The 17,093-nt window shown below is 32.6% G+C and overlaps 2 protein-coding genes across 2 annotated transcripts; one reads left to right on the forward strand and one right to left on the reverse strand.

The window, feature by feature from the left end:
* The first annotated feature begins 5,903 nt into the window (after window positions 1-5,903).
* LOC107812282 (metallothionein-like protein type 2 B) lies at window positions 5,904-7,602 on the forward strand. Its single transcript, XM_016637342.2, has 2 exons — window positions 5,904-6,061; window positions 7,117-7,602. Exons 1-2 carry the CDS (start codon window positions 5,997-5,999, stop codon window positions 7,295-7,297), a joined length of 246 nt encoding a protein of 81 aa, XP_016492828.1. The 5' UTR covers window positions 5,904-5,996; the 3' UTR covers window positions 7,298-7,602.
* Window positions 7,603-8,264: 662 nt separating this feature from the next.
* On the reverse strand, window positions 8,265-14,082 carry LOC107812292 (kinesin-like protein KIN-10B). Its single transcript, XM_016637350.2, has 14 exons — window positions 13,952-14,082; window positions 12,814-13,071; window positions 12,517-12,685; window positions 11,789-12,179; window positions 11,488-11,693; window positions 11,090-11,400; window positions 10,924-10,987; window positions 10,334-10,421; window positions 9,256-9,437; window positions 9,128-9,174; window positions 9,014-9,035; window positions 8,864-8,926; window positions 8,739-8,777; window positions 8,265-8,559 (listed from the first exon to the last, which is right to left on the reverse strand). The coding sequence occupies exons 2-14, from the start codon at window positions 13,047-13,049 to the stop codon at window positions 8,515-8,517; spliced, it is 1,863 nt and encodes a 620-aa protein (XP_016492836.1). The 5' UTR covers window positions 13,050-13,071; window positions 13,952-14,082; the 3' UTR covers window positions 8,265-8,514.
* Between the last annotated feature and the right edge of the window lie 3,011 nt (window positions 14,083-17,093).

The following is a 17,093-nucleotide window of genomic DNA, read 5'->3' on the forward strand; positions in this document are numbered from 1 at the left end:
ATGAATCTCATGAGCTCAGTTTTGAAAGGATCATTAACGTTGTTGTTGTTCTCGGATCCACTACCTACACCACCTGCCTCATTTTCATTAACACTACTATTACCTCGAAGCGATATTACCAGTTCTTTGCACCGTTTGATTTGCAGGAACGCTGGGAGGGACTCGAATTCCTCTATTTGAGTTATTGGAAGCAACCGAAAGCGTCTTCTTTAACTCTGTCATTGCCCGATCTTGTCTTGAGAGATGCTTCATAATTTCCCTTTGTTGCTCCCTCAAAATTTTGACCGTTTCAACAACTTTCCCATTGTCCATATCACCAGGAGTTGTAACATACCGAAAATTTTGTTCTTCACGAACCGGAGTTATTTCATTTCCTTCATTGCGAGGTTCACTAGTTGATTCATCATGCTAGAACACATCCTCACGCTCGTTGTATGCTCTAACCTTATAGGAATTGTTCACATCATTAGTTGTCATATCTGATTTTTCTTTTGCTAAAGAAAATAATCAAATTGCATTAGTTACAGATGAATGGATCAAAGTAATTACACAATTGTCTATGCCCCACGGTGGGCGCCAAACAGTTTATCCGTAAAATGGTACAGTTGAATTTGTAACGTGATTTATAGATATATGAATTAATTTGATCCAAGAATATAAAATAAGTATGGATAAGAATAAGATTGTTAAAATAACTTAAAGAAAATACAAATTTGGTTGTGAACTTAGCTTCTCCGGAAGCAGCAATAAGAGCAATATAAAGAACCAAAGAAAGAATAATTTGATAGAATAAGAGCTGATTTAAGATTTTGCATATAGAATCTTTCATGTCCTAAAATGAATACAAGTTCTCCTATTTATAGCTCTACTCAGGGAGACAAGATTCACAAATCAAGCTCTTCTTTAATGTGAATAAACCTCTTCATGGCTGCATAACGGTTGAGCATTAATACAGAGATTTTTTGTAACGGCTTCTCATTGAATACTATTTTTTCCAAGTGATGTCTTCCTTTCAAATCTTTGTTCTTGGTTTCAATTCCTTCAGAACTTATTCAGCACCGGTCACATGTTTGTGTTCGGTGCCAACTATTTGCTAACTCATACCTTACCTGTAGGGGTGTCAATGGTTTTGTTCGATTGATTTTTTACAAAATTTGTACCATTCCAAATTTTTGATTATTCTATTATGTATAACCAAAATTAGACTTTTCGAAACCGTCCCAATCATGTTGGTTTCTCTTCGGTATCGGTACTGTTCGGTTAATTTTTGGTATTTTTTAAAATATTTTGTAAAATTTACTAGTAGAAGTAGAATGCAATAACATATGTACTTTTATAGGGGTTAGATAAACTCTCTAGATATTTTTACTATTTAAAGAGTGATTAATTAAGAAAATATGAAAGATGACCAGAGTATAGATCCCTCAACTACTCTACAAAAGCGTAAAAGAAACCAAGCAAATACAAAAAAATATAAATCACACGAGTGAAAAGATATTAACCAACATGGGACTCAAGAATAAAGTCTATAGAAGATTAAATATTCAAAAAGATAAATCTAAATCATACGAAAGGAAACATATTTAATGCATTGTCATTTGCTACTCATAATCGCTAGAATACCTTGTGTCTTGCTAGTGAATATGCCGGAAATAATTTAGTTTCAATAGGAGTAGCATAATAGGTTTGGAAATTAGGATTTGAGTTTAATTACTTCTTGGCTTGTAAGTGTTTTCATAATTCAAAGGCCCAAGGAAAATTTTAATGCTTTATTATTTAAAAATATAATATATAAATATATTTTTCGCATGTAAATTTATTCGGGACAATTCTGTATTTTTCGATTTATTTTCATAAAATAAAAAACCTACCCTAATTTTCGGTATGGTTATAGATTTATATAAAAACCTATGATTTTATTAAAAAAAACTAAAAGTCGATTCAGTACGGTACAGTTCGATGTGTTTAGTTGGTTTTTAAATATCCATTGACACCCCTGCTTACATGTCTTTACTTTTACGTGTCAACTCGTCGAGCATCCATCTGTCGTTTATCAATTTTACCTCATACACTAATTTGTAAACTTTTTTGAAATGAAATATATTTAGAAAATAAATAAAAATACTATAATTTATACTTAATGTTTAAGTTAAAAATATCTTTAGAAAATTATATAATTCTCTGAATAAAACTAATAAAGGCATTCCTTTTAAAGGAGCAATACCTTGTAAGCATTTGAAATTGAATTTTCACAATTTATGACCAGACTGGTGGGTCATACTTTCCAAAAGCTTATCTTATCTTGTCTAATTTATCAAATAAAAATAATAATTAATAGATTGCGGCCCCTGGTACCTTGTATTTTTGCCTATAGAAGAACCTAACTATTTGGCTTTTGATTTTGATTTGACAAGACATCGCTTGTGATTTATCATGGGACTTGGAAGTTGTTAGATTAACCAGTCTCATATAACAGCTATAACACTGTTGTAAAACACACTACTATTAAACTTGTATTAAAGAAAAAAACTATGCATAACTATGTTTTAGAAATGTATTTACTATTTACCATACTATTGCATATTTTTTTCACATGAGGTTAGGGAGAAACAAAATTAGCTAAAATGATAGTGTTTGACATTGCTTTGTATACTTAATCCATTTTCGACATTCAAGAAAAACAACAATAATAACTGCAAGTACAGGTCAATCAAGGGTTTAACATATATATACATTTTTATCATTCACTTAGAGAAGGCTTACGATAAAGTACCGAAGGAGGTACTGTGGAGAAGCTTGAAGGCCAGAGGTGTTCTTGTTTCATATATTAGGGCTACTAGGGATATGCATGATGAAGCTAAGACTCGAGTGAGGACAATGGGAGAGGACTCAGAATACTTTCCAGTTATGGTGGGGCTACACCAGGGGTCAGCCCTCAGCCCATTTTTATTTGCCCTGGCGATCGACACACTGACACTCCACATTCAAGGGGAGGTGTCGTGGTGCATGTTATTTGCAGATATAATTGTATTGGTCGACGAGACGCGAGGCGGTGTTAACGCAAGGTTAGATCTTTGGAGGCATACCCTGGAGTATAAGGGTGTAATTTCAAGTTGAGCAAGACCAAGACAGAATACTTGGAGTGCAAGTTCAGGGTGCGATTCAGGAAGTGGACGAAGACGTGAGGGTTGAATCACAAGTCATCCCTAAGAGAGAAAGTTTCAAGTACCTTGAGTCAGTTATACAAGGGAATGGGGAGATTGACAAAGATGTCACACATCGTATTGAGGCGGGGTGGATGAAATGGAGGCTCGCTTCCGGTGTTTTCTGTGATAAGAATGTACTACCAAAATTTAAAGGTAAGTTCTATAGAGCGATAGTTAGACCGGCTATGTTGTATGGGTCTGAGTGTTGGCCAGTCAAGAACTCCCATATCCAGAAGATGAAGGTTGCAGAAATTAGGATGTTAAGATGGATGTACGGCCATACCAGATTAGATAGAATTAGGAAAGAAGTAATCCGGGACAAGGTGGGTTGGCTCATGTGGAGGACAAGATGCTGGATGCGAGACTTAGATGGTTCGGGCATGTGAAGAGGATGGCATATGCTCTAGCGAGGAGGTGTGAGAGGTTGGGCTTGGAGGGTCTTAGGAGAGGCAGGCAGAAGGAATAGTTGGGAGAGGTGATTAGGCAAGACATGGCGATGCTCCAACTCACCAAGGATATGACCTTGGATAGGAAAGTGTGGAGGTTGAGGATTAAGGTAGAGAGTTAGGTAACCAAGCGTTATCCTTGCTAATGCCAGTAGTGTAGTGCATTACCTAGTGTTAGTCTTGTATTTTCTTACTCTTAGATTTTGTTATTACTTGTCGCTTCTTTCGCTTCGATTTTTTCATTGCAGTACTTAATGTTAGTCTTGTATGTTCACTTTGGTTTTTTGAGTGGTTTGTATGTTGTTGCTCCTTCCTTTTATTTTTTCTGAGTGGTCTTCTGAAAACAGTCTTTCTGCCTTATTAAAGGTAGGGGTAAGGTCTGCATATATACTATCCTCCCAGATCTCACTTGTGGGATTACATTGGATCTGTTCTGCATATACACTATTCTCTCCAGACCCCACTTGTAGGATTACACTGGGTATGTTGTTGATGTTGTTGAACTTTGTTAAATATTTGGACGTCGCATTCCAATATTAGTAATTTGAGATTGATTCTGTTGATTTATCATAAAATTAGCTAATTTTTTGTTGGTCGTCAGCATATTACAACTCTTTCTCTTTTAGTTGGATTAAATTAAGAAAAGAAACACTTAAGATGAATGATTAAAAAGAAGAAAAAAGTTTATTAAGAATAAAAAGAAGAAAAGAGTTTATTCTTTGTTCCCTTACCTATTTTATTTTATAAATATGAGGTCGACAGAGGACTTATTTTGTTTTATTATTTTCTCCAGATTTAATTAGTTTGCATTTCAAACAAGTGAGAACAAAACTGAAATATTCTTTTCATCCCTTTTCCTAATTTTTAAGGGTAGTCCGGCATCTATTATGTTACCAAGTTTTATTAATTTGATTCTAGAAAACATTAGTCTCAAACTGAAAGAAGTTAAAGTTTATATTTTTTTTATTATTTATGATCCTGAGTACTTGCTACGAAATGTTTTATTACAAATGAAATTTATTATTTCTCGGGTTCAAGAAGTAACGTGACGTCACTAATATGAAAAACCAAAAGTGAACCGACATTTTTAGATTTTTATTTAACAAAAACATACGAAAGAATCACGTAATCTTTCTTAAATAAAAGTATTTAAGATAAAATAACACATGTTAAGGTGCAGGAAAAGTTTGGGTTTGTTGTAGGTGCAGATATTATGATATTGTCCCTTTCACTTTGACTTTTAAGCCATAGACAAATCACTAACAATTAGTATATCTTCTCCTCTCGGTTACAATCTTATCCTTTTTTTCTGCATTATCAACCAAAAAAATTAGGGGTCAGTTTGGTAGGATTTATAAGAATAATATTGAATAGAATATCTTATTAATATTAGAATTAATAATACTGAAATTAATTATGTTGAGAATAGTTATGATAAGATTATTTCTTATCATCTATTTAGTTTGGTATATTAAAAATAATATGCATTGTACACTATTTCTTTTAAAAAATATTTTGTTTACAAAAATACGTATACATTATTTGGAAGGATTTGGAAAAGATTTTGCAAGGGTAATTTTGTCGTTATAGATGCCTATCTATATATTAAAAATTATGATATTGATAATGTCATGGTTTGCTATGTATAAAAATATTATTAAATATATGCATAATTAATATAAATATAGTTATATATAGGTTGAAAACACTACCAAACAAAGAATTAATAATATCAAAACTAATACACGTATTATTTTTCCTAATACATTATACCAAACGACCCTTTAAAGATCGTTTGATTAGAGCAAACTTACCCCTACTCTTAAAAGGGCATAGAGGTAAGATCGTTTGATTAGAGCGATTAAGAAAAACTGATTCAAGTGATTTATCTGTACTTGATTGGAATTACAACAATTAATATCCCAACCTCAAACAAGTTGAAAGCGTCTAAATAATATTACTTTATTTAAATTCTTCTAATACCGAAATTATTATATTTAATCTTCCTTGGCATAATTAATTTAGAACGAAATGACACCTCAGAGGAGGACGTACATTTCTAGAAAATACCAGCTTCTCCTGATTGAGAATAGGGAACAGATTTAGGAGGATAGAAAACGACAGATACGTGGAAGTAATTAAGATCATGAATGGACCGCCTTACAAGGATTAGATATTCCTTCACGATCTTGCCACGTGTACGGTTGATGTCACCTCTTCCCTCTCCTCCGTTGTTCTATAAATGGACACTCCTCAATACTCGTTCTACATCATTAAAAAAAAACACTTGTTTTCTTGAATTTGCATATTTCTTATCAAACACTTTCAATTCACAACAAAGAAAATGTCTTGCTGTGGAGGAAACTGTGGTTGTGGATCTGGCTGCAAGTGCGGCAACGGCTGTGGCGGGTATGCCTTCTTTTTCCCTCTATCAATTGATACAGAATTAATTTGTTGCTATTTTATGTATTATTTTTATCAACATGAAATTTTGCTGTATTAAATAATATCAGTCCCGTCTTTTTACTGTTTTGGTTGATGCATGCATGAATATCTTTTTTGGGAAATAATAAATTTTATATTGAATTTTGTGAATGACAGTGGTGTTTGGGCATGCACCTTCACTAATTTAATTTCATGGGGTACTTTTGAACTTTCACCCGCATAAGTTTCGGGTAACTTTGTCCACCAAGTTTAAACTTGGACAGATTGAAATTTTCACGCAAGATTGTATTTGGTGGGAAATGATACGATCTCAATTGGAAAATTGTGGGGTTACTAGTAAGTTCTTTTGTAATTAGAGGCGGATCTAGTATGGATACTATGGCTTCAATTGAACCCGTTGTTTTTTGCTTGAACTCTTTCACACATGCCCACAAAAAAAAAAAAAAATTGTGCATATAACAAGTTCTAAACTTACTGACTTTAGGTTTTGGATTTGTCTATATGTTTGTGTTGGGTATTATTATTGCAAAATGATTGTGTTTTGTGGTAGAAAAGCCTGAGTTTTTACCCGAAATAGCCTCTCTTTGTCCCACAAAGGTAGGACAAAGAGGTGGATCCAAAATTTACATTTGACGGTGTTAAGGTCTGCGTACACTTTACCCTCTCTTCAGATCTCACTTTGTGGGATTGCACTGTACTGGTTTTTTTGTTGTTGTTGTACTCTGTGCCAAAAAAAAGGTCGTTCTGAGTGGGATTTGAATCTTGAAGAGGTGCACGTAATAATTATTGCACCATAAGAGTCTTTGAAGGTGCACACACATATATTTTAATATTTTTAAAGAAATATAATATTATTATATATATTTTAGAGAGAGGAGCCTGAGTTTAGATGAACCCAGCCCCTTACCCTAGATACGTCCCTGCCCACCTTTTCCCCGACTCCACTTATCACATTGGTTTGTTGTTTTATGGTAGAAAAATTTCTTAACTTTTTGTGTTTGTTGAATTTTGGTTGGCAGATGCAAGATGTACCCAGATTTGAGCTACAACGAGAGCACCACAACCGAGACTTTGGTGCTTGGGGTGGGACCTGAGAAGACAAGCTTCGGCACTATGGAAATGGGTGAATCTCCTGCTGCTGAAAATGGTTGCAAATGTGGATCTGACTGCAAGTGTAACCCCTGCACTTGTTCTAAATGAACAAATTAAATCTTATTTAAGCAGAGATGGATGTTTGCCTTTATTGGCTAAGACAAAAAATAACTATAGTTTTAAAAATGTCTAGTTTATAGTTCTTGTGTCTGTTGAAAACAGGGGAAATTATGTGTTTTTTCCTCTCTAATAAGAAATAGTATGGAGTCTGAACAATGTTTGGGTTCTTGTTATTGTATACAAGTCGTTGTGTGGTTTGTAACATGAGCATCTCTGCTCCTGGTATTTTAACCTATGTTTTGGAAGTGGTGGTTGTTTGGTTTCAAGTAATTGAAGAACTTACTTCCTTGTTACTGTGTATTATTTCCTTTTTTCCTGTCTTTGCGTGGTTCATCCTAAAAATATTTATTTGATAAAGAAGACAACTACTATTAAGAACAAATACGCTAAACTAGTATTTGAGGTGGGAAAATTAGTATTTATTTTGTTCGTCCAAAGTTGTTTCAGATTATATTTGACTAACAGCATGCTTGGATTCGCTTAAAAAAAGTTACTTTTTTAAACCAAAAAGCAGTTAGTTGGGGTTGTTCAGTCGTACTGTTTTTGACTTGTTTTAAGCATTTTGTAATTTTCTCAAACACTGAAGAAAATTAAAAAGCATTTTGTAATTTTATCAAACACTGAACTAAATTAAAAAGAGCTTAAAAACTGATTTAACCGGCTTAAAAGTCAATCCAAACATTTACCCGTGATACCCACCGGCCACCACTATAACCAAGTCGCAGTTAACTTTTATCAAGAAGAACAACAACATACCCAATGTATCTATTAATACATTAAAATGATTCATTAATTTAGGAAATTTCGTGGGAGGAAAAATTCGTTCTAACAACAACCATACCTGAACATTTCTAGATTTCTCTTTTAAACCTTATAAGTTCGACAAATCTAGAGGTAGTAGCAACAACTCAAGAAAACAAGCAGATATAACTGAAAATGCTGTAATTCCCAAATATCTATGGATAGATTTGGTACAATATATTACTTATAAAGAGTCATTTGAAGGGGCATGAAAAGAATACTTTCGTTTCTCATAAATACAACACATTTGATATCAGCAGTTCACATTTTCCTTCTTTCTTAGCTCTCAAATCCAAGTACTCAATTATACAAATACTTATAAGTTAGTAACATAAGTTCTAGCTAAAACCAGTTTTTCTCCTGCACATTCTCGTAACAACAAGGTGTTGCAAAGCAAATCAATTTCATCCCAGCACTCCTCTTGCAGCCCACCTGAATAAGTTGTGTACCTATAGTGGATGTAGGCACACTCTTCATTATCACTCCATAATTCACAATTGCTTAAAGAATACTTACATAAGCCTCAATCAGAAGCAAGTATGAGTCCTATACATGAATCCTCACTATTCATATCGCTCCATTTAAGCTCCTCTCAGTTCAATATTGAAAATATAATGCATGTCATTACCTGTTTTGATGAAAGTCCAATCTTCTCCAAATCATCAAGCTGCATAAACCAGTTAAGTAGGCTTAGTGTTATGCAGTCACAAACCAAGAAACTTAGCATCATAAACCTTCAAAAGAGTTTCTTACTGATTTCATTGGGCTTGTTTCCCTTAGTTCGATAATGTATTCAGCCATCTTTTGTCCAATTCCCTAGATTACATGTGAAAATGCAGTCAAATTCACAACTAGTAGAAGTGGTGACAATGTTAGAATCATGTGAAGAGATCAATCGCATACCTTTATCTCCATTAGTTGCTCCCTAACACAGTGTAGCACAAAATAAAGTTAATCTCCATGTAGAAATAATAAACAGAAAAATGAAAAGAAATAAAGACAGAAAGCAACACTCACTTGCTGGCTGTGTTCAACAACTCAATGTACTCCTGGACTAGAGAGTTCTGTAGACTCAACAGGTGTAATAATTATAACCAGAAATGCTAAGCAATCAGAAGATAACGACAACAAGAATTCCTGCTCACCTTCAAGTTAGAACTTTGTGTACTGAACTTATCAAGTGGCGTCCCTAACGCTGGAATATTCTCATTGTTTATGTTGGAGTTGATGGGAGAAAGGACCTTTCTAGGGGTAACAACCTCACATGCTTTAGAGGAGCTGAAACAATCAACGGTTCTCACTTTGTCCTCCGCATTGGTTTTTTCATCTACACAAGATCAAATAGACAAAAGTCTTCAACATTTATTTCACTATATGTAGAAAAGATATATGATATTTCCTTATTGGAACAGTTTGTTATTCCCCAATTTTTGTCACAGCTATCTGTAAATAGGATCAATAGAGACAAATAAACTCCAATTCAGTTACATATACTAATGAGAGGATTAGACACTAATTCTAAATGGGATATGGGGGTTCGAAATGCTTCAAATAGAGATGAAATAGTAGTACGGATGCCTCTCTAGAGTATGTGGAAGAACAAGAAGATGAGTGCATTTTTCAGGATTAATTTTATATGGTGGAGGGAAATCTGATTCTGCAATGACCGTTAAAATGCTTAAAGGGGGAAGAAAGCACATTGATAGCTCAGTGGGTTCGACTTGGTAAAATCTTAGCGAAATGGACCACCTAAGATTGTGCCATCTATGAACAGAAACTAAGTAACGAAGGAGGAGCAAGTTTTAAAAAATGAGAATTTGATGATTATAAGTCATACAGAGGGATGTGCACATACAGAGGGATGGAACCATGATAGAAGAGATCAAATATTATAGACATAATTGGCAAAAGTTTGCAAACAAATCTATGCAAAATAGTTATACTACCATTTTGTGTGGGAACATTTATAGCTAGAGCAGTGCAGAACTAGCTTTGGCACATAGATAACTGAAAAATGATCTCGTGGTTGTATCTCAATATGAGTTGATGCAAAATAGGTATGCTACTGCTCTCTGTGGGAAGAGTAGGCGAAGGAGAACACTAGAACTAGCTTTGGCACATAGTCAATTCTTGTAGCTTAATATGAGTCACCTATATAAAGTTGGATTAAGAATACATGAGGCAGACTACAAGAACTGAGATATGGTTATAGTGACCAAGTACCATGCACCAGTGTGTTAGACTCAGGCGCAACGCTTTCAGCAAAAACCTCGAACATCTTTTCTTCTCTATTATCAGCAAGGTCTTGAGCCTGCATTTGCACATTAATGGAGAAATCCAACTTAAAATGATTTATCTATTTACTCCAATTCTTACATAATAAAAATTGTGATTAAATCATTCTGTTGTTCATTCAAAAAGATTCCACAGAAAGTTTCTAGTTGTTAATTATCACATATCAAAATCAATCAACTGAGTAGTTCTCTTTGTGAAAAAATTGAGTAAATTAAAAACTGTTTTTTTAAAGCTAATCAAGCTATCAGCCATGCATTAACTTAAAGTGGGGTAATCCAAGAATCTATGGAAATGGCAATAGTTATAGTTTCACGTTAATCAGTTCATCGTAATTCAAAGAAATTAAGTTATATTCACAGTAGTTATCTAGTAGTAGTAAATAATAGAGGGCATCCAATGGACCAAGTTTGTCAATGGATTTTATTCAATTTAACACGAAGAATTCTGCAAGGAGCAAAATGTTGCATCATTAACTCACAATGAACTTGGTCAAAATTATAGTTCTCTCTGTCTTTTACCTCCGCTGTGATGTTTGATCGATGTCTATTATTAAATAGATTTCTACAGGCCCCATCTGGATCTCTGTACAACAAAATTAAGCAGTCATCAAAATCAAATGCAAAGTTAAGCAATCATCAAATCTAACACAGGTAAGTACAGCAAGATCATAGAGTAATCTCTTACCTCTTTTTTATGCTTGAAGCACCTTGTTTACTAATAAATTTATGCTTTGAAGAGCTCTCAAACAAACCAAGCTTTTTGGTAGAGCATATGGAATTTGGAGTTTTGCTAGTAAATGGAGAATCAAATGCCCCAATTCTTTGAGCACTTTTTGTCTTGCCTTTAGATTCTAGCCAGGTGCGAAGCTTTGCCTCCATATCAACTTTGACCTTTGGAGTACCTCCTTTTTGGGCTGAGGCAACAAAATTGGATATGCGTCTTGATCTGGCTGCCAAACTAACTGTATGAAGAGATTCTTGGTACTCTCCAGGGTTCTATGAACAAATAAAAGAAAATAGTGTTCAGAAAAGTGTTGCATTCGCGGCACCGAAAGGCAAGAGATAATATATACAACATCCTACCAAGCAAGCAATCATCAAAGCACGGCTTGTTCCTCCAAGAGAGTCTTGCAATACCCTTGTCAATTTGCTTTCTCTATAGGGTATTCGCGGTTGATTGTTGTTCAATGCATAAATCACATTTGACAATGCAAATAAGGACTGGTTGATCTTAGCACTCTCTTGTAGACGAATTCCAGTGTTGCAAGTTCTTCTATTATCTTCGTTTCCTAATTCAATGACATTAGAGTTACAACATGTGAGTTACCTTTCAGTTAAATGGTCTTACACAATAATTCATGGTTAAATTTAGTAGTGTTAAAACCTGCCAAGTCAATAAGGTTCAACTTCCCAGTAACAACATTTCCAGTATCATCACAGCAAGGAGTAGAAACATAAATAGTGAGCACGGCATGACTACGGCTAGAGACATCATTAACACCCGTATGTGCAACTTTTCTTCTCTGAACCACACAAGAAAACGCCTCCTGAAACTCTGACATTGAACTGATGGTAACTTGTGCAAGTCCTTTGAGATGAATCTGTCCACTTTTGTCGTCCAATATGAAAATTTCCTTCTCCTTAAGTTCAAGTAGATCATAGCACCTATCCATGTATATTTCATAGTATGATATTGCTATGTTACTTCTTCCCTGACTCCTCGAGAGAATAGAGGACATTGCAAGTGGCATTAGACCAGGGAGGTTTTCAGTTCCCTGCATCAGTAACAAGGTATTTGCAAAACAATCCACGTGTACATTCCAGGGAACTATATGCTTCACATACATATCTCTTTAGAGGTCAAATGTAAAATTTATAGATTAGGACAAAATGGATAAGCTTATGCATGGTGCCAATCCGAAAAATCTGATATCTCCTTTGGTCACTCATGGATCTACGTTATAGTAGTAGAGCAGCAAAAAACTTGAAAAGAAACATCGTGTACATCTGTTGTAACTCAATATTTATCTCCTAATCTACGCGCACTAGTCCAATTGCAGGAGCCAGGAGTAACGAAGCAAGTTGTGCATTATGAGACACATAAAAATATACCTGCATGGTGTAAGTTTTGCCACTCCCTGTAGCTCCATAAGCAAATACTGTGACATTGCGACCATGTAATAACCCAGGGATCAAAGGATTAACTTCTGTGTCAAATATTTCGCTTATATTGTTGTCTTCTTGACCAAAAAAAGCATCCAACTTGTAGCATTCATTACGACTACAATCAAAAACAAAAGTATCCCAGGATAAGGTTGTGCAACAAATAGTAGTCCAACTAATATAATATGCTATAGTACTAAGACAGATTAAATCTTAGAGCATGCCAACAATTGAGAAAATGCTTACCAAGTTTCATAATCTTTGAGATGAACTGTGACATCCTCTGAAGGCTCAGATTCTGAGTTGAGAACAGAGACACAAGAGATTGGTTTTCCATCTCTCGAGTTAATTTCTTGAGGAAGAAAGGGGCGAACTCTAACAATAACTCTAACTTTTGTTACCACAGCAGATTCTAACTGCCCTATTTTTCCAGGAGTAGAAAAGTTTTCTGTTTGACATGTTTTAAGACAATCCATTTGCATATTAGTCCAGGGACAATAAAACCTGTCAATTTAACAGCAATAATAAACAACATTAGCATTTAAAAATACAGTCTTATTCAACAAAGTACTTATTTTTTCAACACAACACAGATTAATCTCGTGATGAAAAGTTTCTTCTTTTTATAGAACAAACCATTTACCACTCGAAGAAACATCAAGATGTTTCAAACTTAGCCAACTCTTTGCAATTGAGCTGAATGAATAGTAAATATTACTACAGATTACATTGTTCTACGAATAATTTGCTATAGTATTTTTCCTTTTCAAATAAGAAATACCTTTTTTTTATCTATCTTGTTTACCTGAAACCAATAATTCTTAAAATGAAGTATAGACTCATGGTGAAATATACCTACCCAAAATGTGAATTTATTAAAAAGAACAAAAACCTTTTTAAAAGAAATATCAGCTTAATGACCTACTAGAAAGTGAGGATTTCAAGGTTTTAACAATTCTACAAAGAATTGTGCTTTATTAAAATCAATTACTCCTTTTTGTCAATGTTATTCCAGTTTCCTAGTTTAGCCTTCCATTTAGCTAGCGTTTTAAGTTATATTCATTGACGGTGTAAATACTTCATATCTAGTTACCTGCAACTATGTATAGAAAGTGTAGATATAATAAGGTAAATAATTTACTACCACGGACTAAACTACACTGATAAAGTAGGTAACACACAACTTAAATCCTTTGGAAAAAATAACTCGCTATCTGATGACTGATCAAATTCTAACTCAGTTCTTTTCTGGTATCAATAATCAAATTTAGTAAAAGCATGACTAAAATAATTCAAGAGAGTTTCTAAAGATAATATTTTTCCACAAAATTAAAACTGAAAATGGACTAACAAATAACAAAACAGCAAAGAATTGTGTACTTACCTTTGAAGAAACTGGAACAAAGAATAAAAGTAACCAACCTCAGCTTGTGGATCACACTCCAAAATTCGAACCTGTTTTCCCTTTGAGACAGTGTGTGTGTGTGTGTGTGTGTGTGTGTGTGTGTGTGTGAGAGAGAGAGAGAGAGAGAGAGAGAGAGAGAGAGAGAGAGAGAGAGAGAGAGAGAGAGAGAGAGAGAGAGAGAGAGAGAGAGAGAGAGAAGAGAGGTTGTGTGTGAGAGATCAGTAGTTCAAATTTTCAGATGGCGGTTTTGATTTTTGAAAGTTTTTGAATTGAAGTGCTTGGGCCTTTGCCTTGGTTCGCGTGGCCCGCCTCGTAAAGCTACTGAAGTGCAGGTATAGTTGTTTTCACGTATGTTATTAGAGGACTGGTATAAGAACCCGCCCGATGCTCTTATAATTTGACAGAATATTAATTATATAAAATTATGATCTAATATATCATATTAACTTAATAAATATTAGTTATATTTTATTATTTAATATAGTGTGCAGAAATACAACACAATTTATATAAAATTAAAGGATACACATCATATAGTAATCAAGTAAATTATTTGATTCTTTTTATTTTTATTATTGAATTAGCAAGTACTTAGTACTAATGATAATTTTCTTGAGTGTTATTTATTTATCTTTTATTTTTTAACTAATTTAAAATATAAATATCATAAAATTATCTCTATCCCCCTCTTTTCGTACATTCCTTTCTACTGTAATACTTATTTGATTGGTTTTTAAATTTTGTAGTTTATTAAAAATTTAAATAATGTAATATTTTTTTACTAAATTATAATTTGATTACATCAAAAGTATAAAGAGATGTATTTATATATATATATAATATATGCTTATCTTATATATAACACCCTAATAGAATTTGTTTTTTTACTATTTATCATATGAATTGAAATGTTTCTTTATTTTTTTATTTTAAAATAATTCTAAAACTCTAACTTGAAACTACTCCACAATTTGAATGGATAATTTTTATTATATATTTTTATTTTTTTATTATAGCTAATTTATATTTTTTTTAAAAATATTTGTAAAACTCCAACTTGAAATTACTCCCCAATTTGAATGGATAATTATTTTTTCCTTTTTTTACTATATATCTTTTTATTTTTTTTATTATAGCCTATTTTTTTATTTTAAAATATTTGTAAAACTCCAACTTTAAACTACACCCCAATTTGAATAGGTAGTTTTTTTTTCCTTATTTTATTATAGCTAATTATAAGATATCTTTATTTATTAATTTAAATAGAGTAACCAATTAATTCAAAATTTAAAATTCAAAGATTTTTAGTTAGAAAGGGAGTAACCAAAACTATTCCCCAACTTGAATAGGTAATTCTTTTTAGTTTTTTTTATATAATATTTTCGTTTTTATTGTAGCTAATTTAATTTTTTCTTATTTTTTTTTAATTTTAAAATAATTTTAAAACTCCAACTTGAAACTACTCCCCAGTTTGAATGCCGCTTGAAAAATATTTTGTCTTAACAATGCCACTTGACTTTTTGTATTTTTTATTTGAATTGAAAGTGTTTTTATTTTAAAATAATTTTAAAACTCTATCTTGAAACTACTCCCCAATTTGAATGGGTATTTCTTTTATTTATATATTTTCATTTTTATTATAGCTAATTTTATATTTTTATTTTAATATTTTTTTAAAACTCCAACTTGAAACTACTTCCCAATTTGAATGGGTATTTTTTTTATTTATATATTTCCATTTTTATTATAGCTAATTTTACTTTTTTATTTGTTTTTTTATTTTAATATTTTTTTTAAACTCCAACTTGTAACTACTCCCCAATTTGAATGGGTAATTATTTTCGATTTTTATTATAGCTAATTATAATATATCTATATTTATTAATTCAAATAGAGTAATCAATTAATTCAAAATTTAAAATTCAAAAGATTCTTTTGTTAGAAAGGTAGTTTATTTTGTCTTAAAACTCCAACTTGAAACTACTCCCAAATTTGAATTTGCAATTGTTTTAATTTTTTCAACTTCGTTTTTTACTTAAAATAATTTTAAAATACCAACTTTGTTTGAGCTTTATCCTAAAAATCTATTTCTTTATTTTTATTTTTTATTTTAAAATAATTTAAAACTCCAACTTGAAACTTGAGCTTTATCCTAAAAAGTTATTTCTTTATTTTTATTTTCGTTTTTTATTTTAAATAATTTAAAACTCCAACTTGAAACTGGAGCTTTATAATAAAAAGCTATTTTTTTATTTTTATTTTCGTTTTTTATTTTAAAATAATTTAAAACTCCAACTTGAAACTGGAGCTTTATAATAAAAAGCTATTTCTTTATTTTTATTTTCGTTTTTTATTTTAAAATAACTTAAAACTCCGACTTAAAACTATTCCCCAACTTGAATAGGTAGTTTTTTTTTATCAAAAATTTTCATGGCCTTGCTGCAAAATTCCATCACTAATTGCCAAGCTCGTTTCTCACTTCTTCCCCAGAATGCCACCACCTAAACACTTGGAAAAAAAAAATCCAGATCTGAATTGAAATTCAAGAACAAAATTGCCCATAGAAACTCCAATAATCACATCAATCATATATTGGTCAAAATCAACCAACCCACATCTATGAAATTCAAGTACAAAATCAAGTGGGAATGAAAACAGAATAAGATAACCTCTAAAATTAAAATTCTAAATTCTAAATTTAAAGCGCTTTGAATTCGAGTGGGTATTCATGGAGCTTTTAGGTTTCAGCTTTAATCTTTAACTGATATTATCAACAATAATATGAAATTTCTAATTTTTCTTAAAGCTTCAAATTTTTGAAGAATCGGGTAATAAGAATTTCAAACTGATGTTACCTGAATTCATCATCGAACAAAGCAACATAAAAGGGGCCAACAATTTTCTCTTTCTATGCATTTTATTTTGTTAAAACCTTCAACGCATAGATTATGTCATTATCAAGCCAGCAAAATTCCTACAAAATTTAAAAAGTTTTCGGCCTATTTTGCTTCAAGACACTGGAGGAGGAAGGGGAAGAGTGGTGGAGGAGAGAGAGGGATGAGAATGGTGACAAATGAGTTGTAGCAATAGGCCAGGGACGGTGGTGATGAACTTTTGGGGG

This window comes from Nicotiana tabacum, chromosome 2, assembly GCF_000715075.1.
Source record: "Nicotiana tabacum cultivar K326 chromosome 2, ASM71507v2, whole genome shotgun sequence".
Taxonomy (NCBI): Eukaryota; Viridiplantae; Streptophyta; class Magnoliopsida; order Solanales; family Solanaceae; genus Nicotiana; species Nicotiana tabacum.